At 38.4% G+C, this 24,624-nt stretch overlaps 1 protein-coding gene across 1 annotated transcript; it reads right to left on the bottom strand.

Annotated features, from left to right (window-relative positions):
• Positions 1 to 12,678: 12,678 nt before the first annotated feature.
• DYNLT3 (dynein light chain Tctex-type 3) lies at positions 12,679 to 22,766 on the bottom strand. Its single transcript, XM_054566565.1, has 5 exons — positions 22,652 to 22,766; positions 20,488 to 20,529; positions 15,589 to 15,712; positions 14,873 to 14,950; positions 12,679 to 14,577 (listed from the first exon to the last, which is right to left on the bottom strand). Exons 1-5 carry the CDS (start codon positions 22,679 to 22,681, stop codon positions 14,501 to 14,503), a joined length of 351 nt encoding a protein of 116 aa, XP_054422540.1. The 5' UTR covers positions 22,682 to 22,766; the 3' UTR covers positions 12,679 to 14,500.
• Positions 22,767 to 24,624: the final 1,858 nt, after the last annotated feature.

Below are 24,624 nucleotides of genomic sequence, written 5' to 3'. Positions count from 1 at the left end.
ACAATAACATGTAATGGCAGTGATGTTTTTAAAAGCCCATTCACTAAAGGGTTAAATCATGTTAAGTCAGCTAAAATATTCATGCACAATGGTTTATTTCTGCTTATGTTTAATAGGTAAATCTCTAGTTATCTGAAAAGTGTGCACATTGATAATGACTCATTCCAGGGTACTCCCAGATGACTTGAGTTTTGTGTTATTATGTCTAATTTTTGTAAGTTTTATATAATTAGTATGTCTATTTCCAGTACAGGAATATTCACGTTTTAGGAGGAAATGAAAAAAGAACTTGTGTAGACTGTGCATAAAGAAGTAAAATTTGCTTACAAATTAAAGAGAAACGTAAAGATTTAGATTGCTTTTAAAACAGGGAGGGGAAATAAAAATTACATGATATTTAAGCATTAAAAGAAGAAAAAATAAAGTTTTATTCTTCTAAAAACAATTCCTTAAATATGGTAACTGAAAAATACAGAATTCACTAATAATTTTTAAATGTTCTGCTTTCTTAATGATATTTAAAAACACAGTTAGTTATTTTAAGAAATGAGGAAGTTCTGACCTGCCTGCTGGATAAAGGTCTGTTGCAGGTGGTGTTGACTGCTTGAGACAACAGAAAACTATGAGCCCTTGTCTAAGTAGAGATTACACTGGCCAAGTGAATCAAAAACATGTCTAACATTTAGAAAAAACATAGCCCTGCTTAACAGTCATGAAACCTACAAGTCACGTGGAAAAGAGAGATTCAGCTAGGTAATAAAAATTCAGGCACTTCCAATTCAAGGCGGGGGGCAGGGAGGGGAATGTGGGACATCTGTAATAATTTCAACAATAAAAAAATGATGATGAACTGACCTGAAGCAATTATCAAGATTATATGGATATATATGAGTATAATCAGGATTATATATATTAACCTGATTTACATCAAATGTGCCATTGCAATTAAGTTGAGGAAAAGGATTGTTTTTCTATAAATGGTGCTGGAGAAATTATAGATCCATATGGCATAATATGAACCTTGATCTTTATCTCACATGACACCCCAAAATCAGAGATTAACATAGACCTAAGTGACCTAAATGGAAAAGGTAACAAATATAACTTCTAGAATAAAACATGCACTATATTTATGATCTTGGAGGTAAGCCAAGATTTCATAAGCAATATAAAATGAACACTAACCATAAAAGAAAAGAATTTAAAGAGGACTTTATAAAATTAAAAACTTCTGTTCACCAAAAAATATTATTAAGAAAGTGAAAAGACAAGTCACAGACTGGAAGAAGATATTTACAATACATGTATTCATAAAGGACTCACATTCTGAATATATACAGACACTTTATAGATCTATAACAAAGAGGTAAATTTTTTTTTTAAATCAGCAAAGCACCTGGACAGTCGGTTCACAACAAAACATATCTAAATTGCTAATAAACATGAAAAATTCTCAATATCACCACCATCAGGAAAATGAAAATTAATATCAGAAGGCACTGCTGTCTCATCCAGCAATACAGCTAAAATTTGTAAGTATTGTTGTTGGTGAGGACATGGAACAACTGGGACTCTCAGACATTTCCAGATATTTAGATATACTAAAATTAATCTCCCACAACTCTTGAAAAATCACTTGAGTGGGTATTTTTTAAAAATGAGGAAGTAATCTGAAATGCACAAGGAAACATTTCCAAAGCAACAGTTTTAACCCAGGAGAGCAGAGAAATAATATTCCAGGATTATGGCTGCACAGTATTTCAGACTGGGCAGCTATTCCAGATAGAAGTGGGAGAAAAGAGTGTTCTAGAAAGATTTCCAGGAAATAAAGGAACTTGATGAAATAACTAAAGTGATAGAGAGTTGGGCTTCTTGAGGTTATGGTAAAAGCATTTGATGGGAGTTAAACAAAACCACTCTAGGAATATTTCTTCTTTAGTGGTATAGTCATGACATTAGATTCATATAAAGAAGGAAAAATAAATTTGGCAAACAACTCAGCTCAAAGTTAAAAAAAGAAATTATTATATATTATTATATGACACATAATATATTAATATAAAGTTACAATAATTAAATGTTTATTTGCTTTCTAATTTTAGAATTAATAATAGGTAAACCACAAAAAATTAGCTATGGTTAAAAAAGAGCATGCAATCATTGTACATCAACTATAATTGAAAAATAAAATTATTTTAAAAATAGTATGCAAAGTTATCAACCCTAAGAATATAAAATTAAAGGCACAACAGAAGGGGTAAATTTTTTGCAAGACCTGAGGGAGAAAAGAGCTATGCCATCTGTATACGTAGATATGCCCATGGAAATTTCATAAAAGTAATTTCACGTACCCATATGTGGCACAGAAATAGCTGAGACAGCAGATTTGATGGGGAAAATGGGCAGATGAAACAATGTGCAAATTCTCCAGCCCTCTGGGCTTGTGTAAGATTCTGGAACTGTGACCCAGATTCCATGGGTGGCAGTAAAGCCATAATCCTAAAAAGACTAATTAGATTTACTTCTATTGATAGAAGGGACTTAAAAGAGAAATTAAGTTTTGTTAGAGAGAGTCATACATAATTTTAATTATTTTAAAAAATTCTTGTTTATTCTATTACAGTTGTCCTAATTTTTCCTCCTTTACTCTCCCCCCGCACAACCCACCCCCCGCTCCCACAGTCAATCCCCACACTCTTGTCCATGTCTGTGGGCCATTCATACATGTTTTTTGACTAATCCCTCCCACTTCTTTACACCATTCTTTCCCTCCCCCCTCCCCTCTGAGAGCTGTCAGTCTGCTCCATGTTTCCATGTTTCTGGTTCTATTTTGCTCGTTAGTTTATTTTGTTCATTAGATTCCTCTTATAAGTGAGATCATATGGTATTTGTCTTTCACTGACTGGCTTATTTCACTTAGCATAATAGTCATACATACTTTTAAGAGAGCCATACATCATGCAAAATTCTGTCTGAAAACAGACTTTACAATTACACTAGATGTATACCAGGATATTTATGCAGTACTGGAAATATCCTATTTGTTCTTCAATAAGAAATTATAGTGTATCCATACACCGGAATACTTTTTAATACCGTCATGTAGTTAGATCTATATGTGTGATCTCATGCAGGGGTGTCCAACCTTTTGGCATCTCTGGGCCACACTGGAAGAAGGAGAGCTGTCTTGGGCCACACATTAAATATACAGACACTAATGAAAAGTGATGAGCAAAAAAAAAAAAGGTTTTAAATAAATTTATAATTTTGCGTTGGGCCACGTTCATAGCCATCCTGAGCCACATGGGGTGTGCAGGCTGCGGGTTGGACACCCCTGAATGGAAAAAAAAAGCCGTGTGTGTATGTGTGCTTAGGTGCATGGCAAAGCTCTGGAAAGGTGCATACCAAAATATCGATATGGTAATCTGGGGAAGTATGAGAGAATTTGTGGTTAGGTGAAAGGGAATTTTCAGTTCTACTCTATATTATGTCATGCTTTATGTTATGTTATTTTTTTTAATATTTTGATCAGATTTCACATGATCAGATTTGTGCATAGATATTGTTTTCAAAACATTAGCCTATTCTAAGTTTTGGTGGGAAATGAAATTCCAGGCAGCCCATCTTATGTCATCTGCCTTTTAAATACTTGTCAAGGTTTCCTACTGCTTCAGGATAGACTGCTGAGTTTTGGGGTTTTTAAAAAATATTTTATTTATTTATTTTTAGAGAGGGGAAGGGAGGAAGAAAGAGAGGGAAAGAAACAGCAATGTGTGGTTGTCTCTCGTACGCCCCCTACTGGGGACCTGGCCTGCCACCCAGGCATGTGCCCTGACTGGGAACCGAATCAGCGACGCTTTGCTTTGCAGGCTGCCACTCAGTCCCCTGAGTCACAAGAGCCAGGGCTGGACCCCTGAGTTTTTAATGTGACTTAAAAAGGACTATGTTTAATTCTTTGGCTTCACTTCTTCACTTTTTCATACTATACCTAATACCAAGGGGCCTGGAAAATGCCATCCAGCCATGTGTTTACGAGTAATACTGGACACGGAGAATAAACTCAGCCCTTGCCTAAGGTTGACAACCCCAAAGTTCTCCCATCCTGTTACAGCATTAAGTGCAAGTCCATGAATGTGAGTTGATATGCAGAAGTTACTGTAATTACTGTAATTTCTACTTGCAAACCAGTTAATTCCCAGTTAACAGCCAACAACTCATTACTAAAATTGTCTCTAACTCTTGGGAAAGGAGGACCATCTCTCAACCCGGCAAGTGTCGGACATGGCAGAGAAGTCCACCGCTGTCAGCAAGACTGTGAGGTAGGCAATATCTGTAGCCACAGCTGCAGCCAGAAGGAATGTCATTCACCTCATTAGTGTGGGACATAGTTGATCACATCCTCCTCCTTGCAAAACTTTCTTCACTTGACTTTGAAGGACCCCATACTCTCATTTTCTTCTTACTTCATTACCTATCCCAGTCTTTCCAATTCCAGTAAACAGAAGCTCCATAACCTTAGCCTCTCTGTCTCCTTTTTCTCTCACATACTGCATGCAATTTGTTATGAAATCCTGTCAACTTTACCCTTAAAAAATTCCCAGAATCTCATCCTCATTGCTTCTTGTCACCTCCACTGCTCTCCCAGTGTGAGCTACCATCACCTCTCCCCTGCACTATTACAATGGCCTTCTAACTGGGCTATTTGCTTCCATCCCTGCCAACCTACAGTCTACTGTCAGCACAGCAGCCACATGTATCACATCACTCCTTAGCTCAAAATAATCAATGCTACATCATCTCACCTAGGAATGGACCTAGATGATCGAGTCCCCTGTTATTATTTGGTCTTATTTCCCATCACTCTCTCCTTTACTCACTCAGCTCCAGCCACACTGGCTGCCTTGCTGTCCCTCACACATACCAAGATTGATTTCACCTCAAGACTTTAATACTTATGGTTCCCTCAGCCTGGAATACATCTTGTCTCACTTGTCCGTGTGACTTACTCCATCACCTCCTTCAGATCTCAGCTGAAAAATCACCTCTATTAGAGAGGTCTTCTCTAAAACAGCAGCCCTGCGACTATCCCCTCCCTGAATCACTCACTCCCCGCCCCCGCATTCCATCTTATTTATTATTACTTCTCTGTAACACATTACCATCTGGACATGTTTATTGTCTGCCTCTCCAGTAAAATGTAAGCTCCATGAGGGAGGAGTTTTGTTCATTTATTTCCCCCAGAGCCTGGAACAGTGTCTGGCACATAGTGAACACTAAGTAAATATTTACAGCATGGATCACTGACCTCAGCCTGTGTTGTGTGGGGGAAGAGGTCAGGGAAAGAGAGTAAGTACACCATTGGGAGTTTGGCAAGAGGTGGCCACTAAGGGATACAAATGAGACAGTGTTGAAAGGCCTCGAATGAAACAGCAGGATTTGGAATGCTGCTGATCTCTCTGAGGAAGAGCTGCTACAAGCCAGACAGCTGCTATTTCTCCTGCTAATACTCAGAGTCCTCGGAAATGTGGATTCCAGTACAATGGATTTAGTTTGAATGATTTTAAGTATTTTAAAAAATGGATATGTTTTATAGGAAAAGCTGGAGATCTATGACTAGACATTGTGGGTAAGGGATCAAAGCTAGCAGAAAGCCATCCTTTGAATCTAAGGGAGAGCAAACTTGGAAGTTCACAGTTCAGTACCCAATCACTAGCATCCTTCTGTCCCCTGGTGGCAGCACAGCTAAACTGCACAGAGATACATTCCTTGAAGAAGAGAAGGCAAAACAAAAATGTCACAGTTATATATAGCTCTCAAAGCCTGTAGCAACTAGTAAGTATGTATGCATGTGTGTGTGTGTGTGTGCTTGGGATAAAGATCTCCCAAACTTTTCCCCCATGAAACCTGGCCATGCTTCCTTACTCACATGACCTCAGCATCAAAAGGGAGCAGTCGAATGGCAGATACTTCCCTGAACACAGCTAGGTTTGTATGTAAAACATAGCCCCTAATCCAGGCCTTAGACAACCTTCTGTCATAAGCATCTGCCAAGTGTGTTTGTAGAAAGGATTTTTGTTGTTGCTGGGAGGTTGGCATAGGCAACCTCAAAATCCCCTCTCCAACCTATGATTCTACGACTTTATAATAAGCCTGTCTCACTCCACTCCCTTCTAGTCTACAAGTCTGGGCATCCCTAACTTTTCCACTCAGACCTTCATTTGCTGGAGGCATCTACACCCTCTGTGGATCCCTCACTGTGTGCTTCTTACTTCTGCTTAACAATACATTCTTTACTTCTGGGATCACATAGCTGGAGAGCTTACCTCTGAAGTGTGTCCTGACCACAGTTGACTCCCAGACAATGCTTCTCTTAACTTCAGCATGCATAGGAATCACCACAGGACAATGCCAAAAATGGAGAATTCCAAGTCCCCTCCCTTACCTTCCAACTCTCATCAAGGAGGGAGCCTGGGCATTTTCATTCTCGCTAACACTCCATGTCTCCTCATGTATTTACTCTGTGGATGACACCTGGGAAACATGACCAAAATGGCAGCATAACAGAAGATGGTTCTGAAGCCACTCCTCTGACACCACCCCAAACCCTTAAGAGCAAAAGGTCAAGAAATTTGCAAATGCCATAAGTAGAATTTGTCTTTCTCATAAGATATATCATGTATGCTTCCCTAATGACCCAATATATTGCAAAGACTTCTGGCTTCAGCTGCTGATCACGCTCATCCTGTCTTCCTGTATTCAGGATCAATGTCAGCTTCAGGCAAGTTTCCTGGTTGAACCTCCTTCCTTGCTTGTCTTAAACACTATATTTTTCTACTTGTCCCATTTTAGTTCTGAAAATCCTTATGTATTATGAGGATAAAATACCAGAGAAGTTCCTGAACAGATAGAAAGGGTTAACTTGGCTCAAATACCTGTTAGATGGATAGACTCTTGGTTTGGATTATTTTACTCCCTGATATTAAAGTTAAAAAGAACGTAATACATCCCCATCATTTTATAGATGAATAATGTACAGCTTAATAGCCCAAGTACAGCAATAGAGCCCACACAAACTGAAAGAAGGGCAACCCTAGAGCATCCAGATCAGGAGACCAAACAGACGGCATCACTGAGTCCTCCAGAACTCCTACCATAGAAGGTCACCCCGTGAAGACAGGCAGGCAAAGCAGAGCATCCTGAGATGCAGAAACAAACAAAAGCAGTCACCTAAAATGGGGAGACAAAGAAAGAACCCCCAATCAAAAGTAAAGGGGGAACCCCCAGAAAAAGAGCTAAATGAAATTGAGGCAAGCAATCGATCAGACATAGAATTCAAAATATGGTTACAAGGATATTCAAGGAACTCAGAAACAACTATAAGGAACTGAGTGGGAACTACAGCAGCATGAAATAGAAACGTAAAATGATGCCTTCAAGATCACCTAGCCAACTGGAGGTAGAGCCAGGACTAAAAAGTAGGCCTTCTCACTTCCAGTCAAATTCTATCGCTGGCAGCAGAGAGGTGAAGCTGATCCCAGTGAGTAGTGCTCTGTGTGGTTTTAGATACCTCCACAAACATTATTCAGCTCAACAAATGAGAAACCAAACTCTATGGCAGCCTTAGTTTTGCTCTCTGGCTGGCTCCCTTATACCCCTTATATTTACACATTTCTCTCCTATTTCCACAGTAATTGTTGTGGTTTAAGACAGTCATCCAGAATAAACTTGGTTGCAAATTCTATGCAGCACCTGCACACATGTGTATGCACAATACACACACACACAAATACACATAATTATAAAGAACTGGGCAGGTATGGTATCCTGATCATGACAATAAAACAGGCCCAGCGTGTATGATTTTTGTGCTTCTTTAGGGCTGGAACAGGATCTCTTTAGCTATGTATGAATGCATACAATGTATATTTGTACATGGGATGAAAGCTTGCTATCTCGAAGAGTCTCAATTGTTTTCTCTCTTGTTAAATTATTTTTATTCATTTTTAATTATAGTTAAAATGCAATATTATATTTAAAAACATAGTTATTAGACATGTATGTACCTTATGAAGTGATCACCATAATAAGTCTGGTATCCATGTGGCACCACACATTGCTATTACGATATTATTGTCTATATTCTTTATGCTGTGCTTTACATCTCCATCACTAATTTTATAACTGGCAGTTTGTATTTCTTAATCCCCTGCACCTTTTTCTTCTGTCTCCCTATCCCCCTCTCATCATCTGGTAGCCATCAATTTGTTCTTTATACTTATCAGTCTGTTTTGTTTGTTTTTTAGGTTCCACATATAAGATCAAGAAGGCCATATATTTCAAAAATAATATGACAGACTATTTCTTTGTGGAAGGGTAGAGCCCACACATTGCTTACCGGCATTCAATACTCACCTCACCTTCACACCATTTGACTCTGCAATGACTTTCCTAGGCATACACCCAAGAAAAATGAAGACATGTCCACACAAAAGCTTGTTCACACATGTTCATAGCAACATTTTTCATAATAGCAAAAAATGTAAATAATCCAAGTGTCCCTCGACTGATAAATGGATTAGTAAAATGTAGCATGTAAAAAAAGAGTATCCTGATTTGGTTTTTGTTGAAATATTTAGCCATCTACCAGTATCTCTGATATACTTCAGGCAGAGCTAACACTTTTCTGGTCTTAGTGTAACTCTAGACTTGCTAAAATGAATCATTCGGGAGCCCAAATTGAAGAGTCGACATACAGAATTTTCCAGATAAAGAGACGGGATGATTACAGAGGAGCCTGGTCTTTATGCAGGGTGTCTTACCAGGAGTGCTGGGAATGGTCTTCCCTGGCTGCAAGCAGTAAGCGGAAGCCCTGCTTGTAGAGAATTTAAAGATAATAAAACCAACCAAAACCTGATCTGCTTTTATGTTTTAGTTTGAAATGGTCTTTATTTCATCTTCACTTTAAATTGAAACTTTTGAATATAATTATAGATTTATATGCAGTTGTAGGAAATAATACATAAGAGATCCCCTGTATCCTTTTCCCAGATCCCCCTGCTGGTAACATTTTGCTAACCTGTATTATAATATCACAACTAGGGTATTGATGTTGATAAATCCACAGAACTTATTCTTCTTTTTCCCCCAATTTTACTTGTACTCATTTGTATTTAGTTCAACACAATTTTATAATGTGGCGCTTTGTGTATTTACTATCACAGCGAAGATACTGAACAGATCCCACACCACAAGAATTCCTCATGTCGGCCTTTTATACTCACACCCATTTCCCTGCCTTCCTCTTCCTTCCCCTTCCACTATCTCTAATCTCTGGCACCTACTAATATATTCTCCATTTAAAAAAAAATATTTGAAAATGTTACATGGATGGAACCATACAGCATGTATTCTTTTAGGATTGGCTTTTCTTTTTTTTGACTCAGCATAATTCTCTGGAGATTCATGCAAGTTCTTGTGTGCATCAATAATTTGTTCCTTTGTTCTGAGTAATATGCACCACACTTTGCTTAACGATTCAGCCCCTGAAGGGCATCTAAATGGTTTCTAGTTCTTTTGCTATTCCTAACAAGGCTGTTTATTAACATTTATGTACAGGGTTTTATTCTGTTTTTTATCACCCTATGCTGGCGATTCTAAGCTGTCTGCCCGATCATTTACATCAGCCTGCTCCCTGCCTAACACACCACTCTCTCTGCCACAGTTGCCATTCTTAGCACTGCTGCTGCTGTTGCTGGTATTGGAGTGTGATCTGTCTTCCCTGAATTGGAGGGTGGTAGAGAGAGAAGGCAGCTATAGTGACAGTTCAGCCAATAAGAAAACTCACATCAATCCTGGGTAAGGCCTCTGCTTTTCTCTTCATCTGCTCCCCTTTCCTCCTGTTGACTAATGCTCTTATTTTCTGATACAAAATTCAGAGGGAATTACTTTTCTTTGCCTTAGTTAATGCACCCCAACCACCATCTGGATTAAAAATCAGTCTATAGATAAACCATCACTGGGTCAGGCGCTCATGCCTAGTGTAATTCATAGCCATTCCTGGGTAAAAAACATCTACTCCCCCAAACTGTGGGGGAGGGTTATTTCACCTGTAGGCTGTGCAAATTCATGTCATGTGTGTGTGTATGTGTGTAATTTCTGCTAACGGTAAGCATTGAATGGGCCATAACTGCCATGACCAGTATGCATGAAAGATTCTCTAGGAGGACTAGACACTCATCTGTAGCCACAAAAACCAAGCAAATATCAATAAAACACAAAATGTTGAACTTTTTATGATAATGTATTTAAAAATACGGTTGTAAAATGAACTCCGATAAAATAAGGTTAAAATTGCCAGCAAACTAGTGAAAAGTTAGGTGATAACGTGTCAAAAAATGAATAGCTTGGAAAGCTGATTTGTAGCCCTTCTTTTTTTTTTTTAATTAGACTGTACAGGTTTGGCTTACTGATAAAGTCCCTCCAGGCCCAAGATAATAATATAATATATAAAAGGGCTCTGTGTTCCACTGTTTATATCTGAGAAGAGTTACAAGAAAAAAAGTTCTGAGATCACTAAGATATAATTTTTTAAGTGGCTAGGAAACAATCCTTAGGGTAATACAGGGATGGGTAAACTCTGGCCAGCCTGCCAGAGTTTTTCAAATACAGTTTTATTGGAAAGCAGTTGTACCCATTCATTTATTTATTGTCTCTGGCTGCTTTCACACTAGGACAGCATACCTGAGTAGTTGTAAAGGCCTGCAAGGTCTCAAATATGTATGATTTGACCCTTTACAGAAGAAGTTTGCTTTAATTTAATGTCATTATTAAGATACCATTATTCTAATACTAATCATTTTGGATACTATTCTGCATGAGCATTAACTATGAATGCCTTTGTTAGCTCATGCAGTTTATCCCAAACTCCTAGCCTACAAGTTAAAGGTTAAAGAAAGGTCAGCCAGTATATGCCACAATCTAATAATTTTCTTGGAGATTTTCTCCATAAGGCATCATAGGGGATGAAAATGAGTCCAGAACCCTGGCTGGTGTGCCTCAGTGGACTGAGTGCCGGCCTGTGAACCAAAGGCTTGCTGGTTCCATTCCCAGTCAGGGCACATGCCTGGGTTGTGGGCCAGGTCCCCAGTAGGGGGTGTGTGAGAGGAAACTACACATTGATGTTTCTCTCCCTCTTTCTCCCTGCCTTACCCTCTCTCTAGAAAGAAAAAAATAAAATCTTAAAAAAAAAAAGAAAATGAGTCAAGAGCACTTGCATTAAGTAATAATACTGCCTGATATAAAATCTGCCCTGAGAAACCCAGATTGAAATATCTCAAGTTAGAAGCTGGCATACTTAAAATGTATCTAAAACGACAAAACATTCAGTAAAATAAAAAAGTATGTATTTTAGAATGAAAAAAATGAATATATAGTACTGGATAAATTCAGGTATCAAATTCCCTGACCTGGTTAGGCAGAGTTGAAAAGAAACTTCCCCACATGGTCTTCACCTTTAAAAGGTCCCCGAACGGAGGTAGTGGCCCACATTTTGTGTCCTATAGGAAGAAACACACTATACCAGTGGTGCTACAAATACCTGTACAAAGTTCTAGCTTTGTCCCTGAGATCCTTAGAAAGCATTTTGGGAAGAGATACTCTTCATGAAGCAATTAGAGGCCATATCTAATTAGGTCTGGATTGTCAAGATACCCTATATATATCCGAGGATGACATGGAACGACATTAAGTGGGACCACAGTGAAAAATACAGGGTTTGCAAATAGACAAGGTGGGCTAGAACTTCCTGGACCATTGAAATTAATGTACATATATTGATAGTGGCCATCTAAATTTTGTAAGGGCTGAATGCTAAAATCCTTTCATAGGGAACTTAATAAACACACAAAGGTCAATTATTACTGAGTTACTAGACATTGAAACTATAAGCCTCTTAAGCCACAAATACAGCCCCAACTTCTGGATTATAATACAAATTCCCCCTGGGGAGATCTTAGCACATGGGGTAAAATTTTCAATTCATCTCTCAAACTTTGCTTTAGTATCTGCTGTATGAAAGACCTAGTTTCTTTGCCATAAAATGTCACAGATGTTTCTCCCACTTTTACAAAGCCGTTATCAAGGATACACAGGTTTCTTTTGCTCAAACTTTGAAAATATAATCTGCGGCATCATAAGGTAACTTTTAAAAAGTGATGATGAACATGGGTGGTGCAAATGGTTTCAGTGACTCATAATTAGATAACACCCAACTTGGAAAGAAGAGCAAAAGTACTTCTTACTAGAGAAAATGTAATGAGATGTTGCCATCATTTAGGGCAGCACACTGGTACTTTACAAACATAAAATTACAGCTTTACAAAACTCTGAGCTAGTACTTACATTTGAATACCCTAATTTTATAGACTTAAAGGCATTAATTTAAAAGAAACACAACAACTCAATTGAAAGTTGATAAACAGGACAAAATTCCTCACCAAAAATAGTCATTAAAAGCTAATAAATAGCTACAGAGTATATTTTACACTGAAATGAAGTTTTGTGTTAAAATCATAAACTAAAGGGCATAGAATAGAAGCTATTAATTATGTTGTAATGGTGAATCCTGGAGTCGGGTTGCTATTTTAATAGTATTTATTCTGTATAACATATCTATGGCTCTCACATTCATTTCTCTCAATCACTCTATTTAAAATTTCTTAGGAGTAAGCACAATGCCATTTCTTTAACCATTCAATGATCATCCAGAAGCAAAAGCACAACACAGGAAGGCAATCTTTATTATTCTGTAACTAGAAACAGAACAGACAGCAAGTTCACGAGGTATTGTTGATTATTATTCTTTTAAGATCAGGCTTCAATAACAATAATCAAAACGAGTCTTAACTGTGCAGATATTTTGGTCACTATTATAATCTTCAAGGGCACAAAAGCCAGCAGCGTAAACTAACATGAAGGTAATGACTATGAGAATTTCCCACAGGCCAAGAATGTAGATCACTGCAATAAACTCTACCCTTATATTTTCTTAATATTCTTTTTAAACATTGAACAATTATTGTTACTTAGCAAAATATCAAACATGCACATAGTATTCATCCAAGAATACTGTCTTAATATTGTCAGTATTGATATCAAGCTTTTCTTTCCCCCCAAATTCAACAAAGCATGGTTCCATTCTCTGTATGTATTAGTGTTATGTGAACATGATTTTGTTTTCAAGGTTAAATAGCAGGTTGACTTTGCATTTGGCGGCCAGCTGTGTGCCTTAGTTTTTCTTTTATTTAAAAAAAAAATTTCATTTCATAAGCCCTGAGATTTTCAATGACCTGCTAATGATTGTATAGTTTTAATTTATACTCCATTCCAATTAATTTGAACCCCGCATAAGTATTTAAAATTCTTTACAGATGGCTCTAACTAAAGCAACGATAAAATTTACTACTTGTACAGTTAGACTGCAAATAAGGCCTTTGACTAAGAGCTGCATATTTTATGCACTTTTTGCTTGTTAGGAGCAATTCTTAAAATTACAGCTATGATTCTCTGTCAGCAATGAGTGCTTTTCATTTTGCTTACTTCCACATGGATGACAAGATTCACTTTTCCCCTCTCATGTAAAACAACTTTTTTTTCTTCTCCAAACATAAATGTTAATTATCCAACTGAACAGGTGCCAAAAGAAACATAGAATTTGAGCAGCAGATTGATAACTATAATAACTAGTAGAGAAATATGCTCCAACAGGCATTCAATAATGTTTGTTACACATGGAATGTGTGAATTGTAAGGCAGCTGTTCATCAGATACTTCTCAACATACACTGTAACTCATTTTGTTTAAAGGGAATTCAAGGTTACCAGATTTAATTCGGCCTCAAGTGTCAATCCAAGATTTTTAAATTTTAAAAACTGTCTTAACGGTTCTCAGAAAATGTAAACAAGTTCATAGTAGTTGCTACTGCAATATCAGTTGAGAGAAAAAATAAACAATTACTTTCTACTAAGTCATATGTAAAACTGAGGAAAAGACATACAAAATTAAGAAGTGTTAGCTAACTATTATTTTCTCCAGATTTATCCTTGCAGTGTTTTTTGTTCATATATTTATCCCTGTTAACTCCTCTGAAGCTGAAAGAGAATTTTATTATCTGAATGGATTTCCCTATTTCCTTAGATAACATAATGTTAGACAAAAGCTGGTAAAAATGTAAGTTGTGTTTTCATGTCATACCACAGTTCTATATTTGTTTTTTTGGAGACATTACGTTTTTCCTACTGAAATACTTCCGTATATATAGAATATGATCTATTCTGCCAACTTACTATGAGATTGCTTGCTTATAATATTCAGTTTTTGTTGATAGTTTTGAAGCATATTGCACACTTGTCATCTAGCATATTAACAAGTAACTTATTATTTTTAGAAAGGATACACTGACAAATTCTTAAGTTAATGGCTTTGACCAAACATTTTTAGTCTGTCACAGGACAATAGCAATGGCAAAAACATTGACGATGCAGTTCATGGTTCGGTTCTCCCATCTTACGGTACAGGTACCTGAAAACACACACACACCAAAGGACTTTGAAATACGAGCAAAAATATCAAAATTACCAGAGATTGATAGACATATTTGCATAGGTTTTAACATCTTATTTCCTGCAATCTGTTAAATCTTCACGTTTCATATTTGTCTGAAGGCATACTTGTTAGTTACAGTTAGGTACAAAGCAATTCTGTTGATAAAGTCTTTTTCGACTTTAATTAGAGATAAATAAGCATTTGATAATAAGTACACTATTTGACCTTGCTAGAAGCTGGATTCTGTGTGAATCAGCATAAGGTCTCTTACCATCAGACGTGGTGTCCCAAAAGCATGAGTTGGCTGTGTGAAAGCCATAAGCACTCCTCTGGACCACTGCACAGGTCACTGAAAATAAAGTCACAGAGGGAGGACACTTACAAACAAAGGAAAACATATCCAAGATCTAAGTGTTTGAGTTCAGAGCTTTAAAAGGTATAAAAATAATACAAAACAAAGCATTTAGCAAATAGATTCTTTTTTAAAAAAGTCCCTCATCTTGATTATCTACCACGATTTTGTCCTGCCTGGATCCAGACTATTCGTTGCCCACTGCTATAACTGGTGATTGCAGTGCAGGAAAATTCTGGGCCAAATTATGTGCAAAATTCAAGAAAATATTCCACTTTACAAACAATTATTGTGTGGCACTTCGCAGTACAAATGTAAGGAGGCACGGGGCTATGGGAAGGCAGACAGTAGTGCTCAGTAGGTTTCGGTGGAAAAGGATAACTGATGAAAATGTGCAAGTGATGCTACCAAGGAAAAATAGATGGTCGGCAGGAACTCAAATTGCTTTTCAATAGCAAAAGATCTCCATCTTTTAGGTATTATCATACATTATCTTTGGATGAGTTAGGTCACAGATCCTTCATATCTCATTAGTATCCAGTTACAGTGTCTATAATTCATTTATATTCTCTAAATTCAGAAAAAAATCACAAAGATAAAGGTGAGAACTTCTGAAGAAGGGCAGAGATACTTACCAATATATTTATAAGCTTTTCCCAACTTAACCAAATGTGCTAATGATTGTTCCACGATGCTTGCAGTCCATTGGTTGATGTTGTTGTGATCATAATCTTCGCCACCCAAAACTCCATCTATACACTAAAAGGGCAGAGGACAAACAAATTATACACAACTGCAGGCAAAATGTCTTCAAAACCCAAATGCATTTATACCCCAATAAAGCAACTTAGAAAATATGCATCTGGTAAATATTAAGCAGTATCTGTACTTGTTTAAGAGTTTTCCAAGCATTTCTGCATGCATTCATTATCTCACCTTATGAGATACTATGGGTCACATAAAGATCAATATGACATGACCTCTGTTGTAAAGAACTTCATCTAGCAAAGAAGCTAATAACTCTGTAACACAAGGAAGACTAATCAAGGGTAATAAGTTATGCCATAAAAAGATTATGGGTTCCTAATCGACAAAACAAATAAGCAAGCAAAAATATAACCAGAGACATTGAAATAAAGAACAAACTGACAGTAACAAGAAGGGAAGTGAGAGAGGGATTAACAGGGGAAAGAAGGTGAAGGGCTGTCAAGGAACATGTATAAAGGACCCACGGACAAAGCCAAAGGGGGGTAGGATTGAGGGTGGGAGGTGGGAGGTGGGGGTGGGTGGGGTGGGAAAGAATGGCAGGTGGGGGAAATGGAGACAACTGTACTTGAACAACAATTTTAAAAAATAAATACATTTAGAGTTAGAAGTATACATATTTTGAAAATTATATGTACAAAGACAACACAGCATCATGGTTTCATTACTTATATGTCTTATCCTTGAACCCTTTAATTTTCTCCGATCAGAAAATATTTTAATTATATAATTGTCATGAAAATTTAGGTGGACATACTAATATAAAATTCATTTTTCCTTTAAAAAAAAGGTTATGGGGGTAGAGATTTTAAAAGGATGAAGCCCTTATTTTCCTAGTGCTTAAAGCAGAGATACAACACACTCATCCTAGGAGGTTGTTGTGAGAACAGAGGGAGAAAATGAAAGCCATGTGTTCAAACACAGTGACTGCCACAGAGTAAACACAATAAGTCATGTTAGATAGCATCATAATCATCATCTTCATCCTCATCCTCATCATTATTGCTGCTTGTTTTATTGAGATATAATTGGCTTATAACATCATGCAAGTTTAAGGTGTACAATGTGAAGATTTGATACACATGTATATTGGGAAATAATTATCATGATAAGGAGAAATAACATACCCGTTTTCTCACAGTTATCAGTTTTGCATGTGTGTTGAGAACATTTAAGATGTACTTTCAGCAACTTTCAAGTATACAATATGGTGGTGTTAACTGTAGTTATCACCCTGTACATTAGATCCCCAGAAATTATTAATCTTATAACTGGAAGTTTGTACCATTTGATCTACATTTCCCCGTCCCCCCAGCCCTCAGCTCTCAGCAATCACCATTCTAATCTGTTTCTGAGTTTGGCTTTTTTAAATTCCATGTATAAGTAAGATCACACAATATTTGTCTTTCTCTGACTTGTTTTGCTATTATTTTATACTCAAGTGATAGAGCCCGGATAGCAAAGCACTCATTCAATTCATTTACAGAATCCAGCTTAAACACACACACACACACACACACACACACACCCACACCCACCCACACACACACACACACAGGAGCACGTGCACATATATAGACAGCTTTCATTTACTACAATTGCAGTAAAATTCATAAAGGCACAAATTAATATGAAATGTTAAGCTGGACAGTAGAAAATCGTCACCAATGATATAATATAGAAAGAAAAGTTGAATTCAGAGGAGCTGAAGAAAAGAACAGGGCTCAAATTATTTTCCTAGAGTATTCAATAACATGACAGAGTTAGGAGGGCCACTGGCCAAAGGGTCAGGGCCACAGGGTTTTAATTCTGGTTTTATTATCCCCAAGCTGGTGACCTTGAGCAGGCCTCCTGTTCTCTCTGGACTGCCTTTCCTGAATGGGAAACTAGGAGCACTCGTTTTTTTCTTTCAGGTTATCTAAACAACAGAAAACGTCACAGGGCTCTGGGTTCCACTGTAAATAGCTCTGCTAATTACTATTAATTAACATCTAGCCTTCTAAATTAGCATTAACTAGAAGGCCCACTAGATAATGAGGTCCTTAACCTGTCTGTATTCCCAGGGCCAAACTCAGGAAGTGGGCACACAGCAGGCACTCAGTAAATGTTTGTTGGTGAAGTTAATATTGGCTTTGATCTACTCTCTGAGCATCCTAAATCAAATCTACTTTAGACTACATTCCATGTTAATTCCATTTGTAACTCATTCTTTCTTTGAGAATTTATTTGGGGGCTAATTCTATTACTGATAATAAATAAAATATATGCAAATCACTGATAAGTGAGTGGCTCTAAGAACTTAGAGGGAAAAAACGTTAGCATAGAGACCCAGAGCAGGAAATCTAAGGCAAGAAAATGATAGCAGAAAGAGATAAGGAAACTGCTGAAACTGTGTCATCATCAAGTTGCCGAAATGTTTTAAAATAGTGCTCTCTCAAGCCTTTCCAATGCCCCGGTGGCAAAGAGCTGGTTCATGGGAAGACAGAAATAGGGAAGAGCATAGACATGAAGCTAAAAGTAAACTGGAACAAAGCTGAATTGGTTTAGAGTATTTTATTTCATATAAAAACCTCAAGAGAAGCCTGATGTTGACTCCATAATGTATCAGAGTTTGTTTTTATTAATGTTTTCGGTTAAATTATTTATATTACTTAACTACCTCCTGCAAGGGTTAAAGTGAAACTGACGCTCTAAAATTCACCCAGTAGCTCCTAGCCCCACCTAGTCACCACTCAGAATGCCCATCCCAATTTAAGAAGCATGGTTTTTTATTTAATAAAACATAAAAGTAACACATGCACATGGTTTTAAAAAACCATGAAAAGCAAGAATCCCCTCCCCACCCTTTCTCCCCCCCAGTTCCATTTCGTAAAGGAAATCCTGTCAGTGTGCAACTGTTTTTATTTCTGCTAAGGGCTACTTTTACATTTCCAAATAATATTTATACCATCACTTCTTGATTTACAGTTTATAACCAACATCCCCAGAGGTCCTACTATGAGAGATGAAAATTTAGTTCCATCAGATAACCTGCCACCTTCCTCCCCACTTCCCTCAATATAGTGAATTCAGTATTTTTACATCAATATATTTAATCATTAGGAGCATGTTTCTTTTCCACTGCTGGCATTTCCTTCCACACAGAGGACTTTTCCTTAACATTCCTAGCCTCTTATCCCACTTATTATTACTCCCCATGGAGGTGGAGTGAGCTACTTGGTTGGTGACTGACCAACGCTCTTCCACCACTTTCATTTGGGTGAGCCAATCTCCCAAATGCCTTGCACTTAACTATTTGGGTTCTCCTTCCCTATTTGGTTTCTCCTTCCCTCTCCACTCAGACCAACAAAAGGCACCAGCCTGGCTAAGTGTTTCTCTCCATTCAGTCCTTCCCTTGGATGCCTCTTCCAAGGTCTGAACTGAACACATAGGGAGGTAGCAAAACAAGCTCTAATCTCCAACCCAGTCTTAACCAATAATAAAGGTAATATTTTATTCTCTTTCTAGTGATTCTTTTGTCTTTTCATTTGGCTCAGAATGTGAGTAAAGAAGAAGGTCTATTTAAAAGGCTCCTCACATACCCCAGCATCCTTTTCTCCATGTTCCATCGAGCAAGGACACTTTGAAAAATGATTGCTGTCATTCTTGCCCTTCCCATGACCTCCATCCCCTCTTCTACCTCCCAGTTGCCCTCATTAGACTTTTGTACTGTCAAAGTATTGAAAATATTTGCATTCTGTTTTAAGAGTTAAATATTCCTGAGCTACATAGTTCTAATCCATATTTCTGAGCTATTGAAATATGGCAGGATTTTCAGGTGCCTGCCTGGGCCTCAAGCTGAAACTAGTTATACAAGGCCAGCTCTGGTTAAGTTCTAGGTGAACTCATGCTCCAAAGCATTCAGGCAGGTAAGGCACTGTCTCAGGACAGGCTGACAAGGTGCTCAGGGCTTAGGGTGAAGACAGGCAGGGTCAGCTAGGATACAGGCCCCAACAGCCAAACCCACAAAACAAGCCTGCCTTCTGGGTCAGCTCATTTTTGTCTAGGCTATGGCACAGTTAAAAATGACTCAGGACTATTAAAAGTGTTCAAAAATACCTTACCCATAGTATGGATGCCACTAGACTTAATTCCTCCATCAGAAATGATTTCCAAAGAGAACTACTTGTCTATTTGCCTAACAGGAGGGCCAGATTTGATGTTCAAAAATTATTCTTAAGATTTTGATTTACAAGTATACCAGTGTCTAAAAGAGGTTGTGGTTATTTTTCCAGTTCTATTGGGCATTAAAAACATAACATGACCAAAGGCAGATATTTCTACAGTTTCTTATTTCTTTGATTTGTCTTATAGGATGCATATAAATATATAAATTTATATATATAAGATTATCTATATTATCTCTATATCTATGATATATATACTATCTATAGATAATATATAGTATATATATATCAATAATATTAATATTTAAAATAATATTTGGCCTCCTAGGATAAAAGTTATTTTTTTCAAAAGACAGGGCATCAATTTTTGAAAACAGCAAACCAGTTGTCTAGACTCATACTTAAACATTGCTTTCAGAGAAAGCCCAGGATGCCTGGCAGCATAAAACAAATCATAGAAGCACCCACATAAAAGGTTAGCAAACAAATATTAAAAATATTTTAATACTAAGGTCTCTAACTTTATACTGAAAGTCAAAACACAGCTTTTTAAAATTGCAATCAGTGCAGCAGCCTTCAAAATGAACAAGCTGTGTAACTTACCTCTTTAACAATATTGTGGGCTTCTTCTGCATTGAAGCCAACCTAAAGGGGGGAAACACAACATAAGGCTGCTTTTAGCAAAGCCTTCCTGTTATCGGTGGTAAACAGAATCCACTGACCTGTTAGTGACAAGAGACCATAATGCTAAGGGGCATCCAGTCTACTGAGGTTGCTAATTGTACCTTGAACACCTAACAGTACAAAATGCTTTCCCCACTTACCTCCCTGGAGATTTTAATTACTTTGGTCTGGGGCAGAACCTGGGCAACCAAAATTTTTTAAGTGTTTTACTGGTGATTGTGATAAACACCCTAGACTCAGAATCATTGCACTGTAGTACACAGGAAACAGCAGGAGGTGGGTATAAAGATGTGTCATCAGGTGTATAGGAGATAGCTGCAGTGAAGTCAGAATGAGGTGGTGCCTAAGAACAGAATGCTTAATAGATTACTTCAATTTTGTTTCCACTTATGCTAGGCAAAAATGTGGCTTTCCTGGACTAAAGATTATGGAAATACTTGATCATTCTAAATTAATGACCTTGAATACTATATAACAGGTCTGGCAACTTAGTCTTTCCTTTGGAGTAATGTGAGTACTGAGTTAAAAGCACCTATTAATGACATCCAAGTGTGTTTCCCAGAGTAGAGAACTAGGCTATGTAATAAAATTGAAATCTACAGCAAACTACTTCAGGTAAATACATGATTCGTTTCCATGGAGATGTTTTTAGGTGCTTTATGACATCAGCATTTTTCAAATCCCACTATACAACTTAAAATTGGTTCAAAAAACAATTCTGACAATAAGTATCATCTTGAATATAGATGTAATTTTCACCTCAATTACACCACAAAATGCCCCAATAAAGGAAAAAAAATACTCTTATTTTATAGGAATATTATGAAAACAGCTCACAAGCCTTGCCCCTATTAAAATGTTCATTGTGCCTTAAAGTAAGGTCCTCATCTATTTTCCAAAGTTGTCTACAAATTAAAGGATGTCCATTTTACTTTGATTCAGAAAGTCATCAAATAATGAGGCTGTATACGGTGGCCATGTTGATACATGTAATTTTATTTCTTTTTAAATATAAGTATGAAGTAGTGCCTACAGAACCCTCTTAGGAGTCGGGAGACTAGCACTTGGGGGATATGCTTGAGGATAAAATTGCTTGTAGTTGAATTTCTAAAATAATTTACCACTAATCTGTAAGAGAGCATGTGTGTTAACTGTATCACAGAGCTAATTGAATGTGGCTTTAGCTTTTACAGAAGCCCACATACTAAAGATGGGTGCACCAGAAGCCCCTTCCAGAGGAATATTATATTATTTTATGCTGCCTCTCCACTATGTGCCTTTTTTTCCCACCATTCCATTCACCTGTGGTTACCATTGGACAGAAAATGTCTTTGTCTCTTGTGCCTTTGCAGGCCTGTCACAGGATATGCTGGGATCCAATAGGCCTCATCCCCGTTGTGGTTAATATGAAGGAAGAATTGTTGGGAGGTCTGAGGCCTGGGTTCCTATGGAACTTCTGTCATTCCTGGACATCCAGTTTTAACTTTGGGGAAGTCAGCATGAAAGTCCCAGTCCCCATCAGTATAACAACCCACATCACGGTGTTCTGGTGAGGTTTCAGGACGTCTGAGTCAGTAAGCAAGGGGTCATATTGCATAAAGCACCTCCTTTCAACCCACCCACGCGAGTGACAGGAAGCTGGAGGGGCTCTGAAACTAGGGCCTTGCTCGCAGGGGCAGGGAGGCGGCAACTACTTTGGGGACGTTAAAGGAAAGAGGCAGCACCCGGGAAGACCGGTTTCCAAGGCCTGCCTGCAGACGGGCGGTGGCCATCACCCCATCCCTACTCCACGTATCCCGAGTCAGGCCTTCCACCCCTCGGCCCCGACCCTACCGCCGACCCCCAATCGCTACCGGCCGCCCCTGCCACCCCGGACTCTCAGCCCGCCCTCAGGGTCTCGGGGTGGGGGAACGGGGGTGGGGACAGGCAGGGTGGATCCCTGGCCTGGAGGAGAAGACCCCAGCTCGGAGGACGCTGCACGTCAATTGTTGGGGACGCCCGGAGCGGGGGGACTACCCGGCAGAGACCCCGCGCACAGGAGGGCGGGGGCGAGAGTAGCTAGCAGGCGGCCGAGGGGCGGTACCTCGTCGCAGTGGCGGTGGTACTCCTCCATGGTGGCGCCGACTCTCCCGGGGGGCGGAGCGACGGGCGGGTCGAGCTCCGCGGCCGCGCACTGGCCTCCGGGGAGACAACGCCCGGGTTTTTGTCCCAGGGAGGTCCCTACGTAAAACGGCCTTTGTGAGTCAGCAGCGCCGCTTTGCTGTCACACCGTCAGAGTTCTGGCGTTCCGAGGCTTCAGGCAGTTGCCTCCGACCTCTGACCTTTCTGGAAACAGAGGATGCGTGTTAACTGAGGATTGCAGGGGAGAGCAATGGGGAAAAAGGCAGGACGACTGTAACTGAACAACAATAAAAAAAAAGAAAAAAGAAAAAAGAACTGAGAATTGTGCCAGTGTGGGTCAGGTGTTCTGAGGGTGACCTGGTGTCAGTGACTCTAAATCTGCATTATTGTTTGAGTACCCACTGCTGTGATTGTTAGCACATATTTGTTCATTATCATCCAACAAAAAAGTGTAGTTAATGCAGTGGTAAACGGGCCGCTTTCGTTTGTCCACTTACTAGCCAAGCTAGTTGGAAAAAGTTAACCTCCCCACAGCCTGTTTTCTCATAAGAAAACTTAAAATTATACCTGTTTCATAGTTGGTTGTAAGGATCAAATGAGATGCTATATGTAGAGCTCCTAAAGTGGATGTTCCTATACCCCTCCTCCTCAATGACTGTGTAAAAAGAAAAATTTGATTCATAGGAGATAAGGTTACAAATATCTGAATTAAATTATAATTTTTAGCAGAACAATGGTTATATTTATTCAAAAATTACTAACACCCAGATGATCCTAAAGATGTCCTCATTGAAATCTATAACAACTCAACAGATTTGGTTCTGTTACCATCATCCCATTTTTCAAGATGAAAATTTTAGTAATTTGCCCAAGGTTAGATATGTAGTGAGCAGTAGAAGAACGATTTAACTTCAAGTAGTCTGATATAGCACTAGTAAAGTTTTCTTTTAATTTACTTATTTATTTATTTTTTGATTTTATTTATTTATTTTTAGAGGAAGGGGAAGGGAGAAAGAGAGAAATATCAATGTGTGGTTGCCTCTCCCATGCCCCCTACTGGGGACCTGGCCCGCAACCCAGGCATGTGCCCTGACTGGGAATTGAACCAGCAACCCCTCGGTTTGCAGGCCGTATCTCAATCCACTGAGCCACCCCAGCCAGGGCACCACTGAAGTTCTTAATCACTGTATTAGTTTTCTATTGCTGCTGTCACAAATTACCATAAAACTACTGGCTGAAAGCAGTACAAACTTATTATTTCGCAGTGATAGAGGTCAGAAATCTAAAATGGGTCTGCAGGACCATCATTCCTTCTGGAGACTCTAAAGGAGAATCCATTCCCTTGCCTTTTTCAGCTTCTAGAAACTGCGTGCATTCCTTGGCAAAGTTCTTTCTCATGCTCACACATGGTTGCAGCAGTCCTGGGTCCACAAGGAATGAAGGTGTCACATCCAATGAGGAACATGGACATTGATTTGGGCTGATCAGTTTTTTGTAGGAAAGCAAATCTTTCCTTCAAGTTGCCAGGAATCTTCTCAGGTTCCATTGGCCAATATTGGGCCACCTGATTTCTCCCTTGATAAAACCTATGGGAAAACATGTTTGGCATTTTCCTCTTCTATGGTGAAAAAGGAGTTCTGCTAGAAAGGAAAAAGGGAAGGGGAACAATTGTTGGTAGGATAGCCCTTCCCAACTTTTTGATGCCATGGTCCACATGCAAAAAATGATAATATTTGCATGGTACACTGGGGAAAAACTGGAGGGGCTTTGGGTGTATCTTTGGTTAAAAATATCTTCTTCAGATTATATAATTATAAGGAAAAGTAAAATAGGAAAGATGCTAAAAATTGAATTTATAAAAACTTCCAAATAAAATCTTTCAAATGCTTTAAATGAGGCCCTCAATCCTGCTTTCATGAACATAGAATTTTATCT

This window comes from Pteronotus mesoamericanus, unplaced genomic scaffold (genome assembly GCF_021234165.1).
Source record: "Pteronotus mesoamericanus isolate MK-2021 breed Mesoamerican mustached bat unplaced genomic scaffold, CSHL_Meso_final contig_173, whole genome shotgun sequence".
NCBI lineage: Eukaryota > Metazoa > Chordata > Mammalia > Chiroptera > Mormoopidae > Pteronotus > Pteronotus mesoamericanus.
Note: the sequence above shows the minus strand (reverse complement) of the source record. Positions and strands in the feature narration are given on the sequence as shown.

Excerpts from the sequence above, each read along its gene's own strand:
- DYNLT3 (XM_054566565.1), bottom strand. The coding sequence starts at position 22,681 with ATGGAGGAGTACCACCGCCACTGCGACGAG. Across the intron at positions 20,530-22,651 it reads ACCACCGCCACTGCGACGAG|GTTGGCTTCAATGCAGAAGA; the intron begins GTACCGCCCCTC and ends TCCCCCCTTTAG. Across the intron at positions 14,578-14,872 it reads TTGGGACACCACGTCTGATG|GTACCTGTACCGTAAGATGG; the intron begins GTAAGAGACCTT and ends GTGTGTTTTCAG.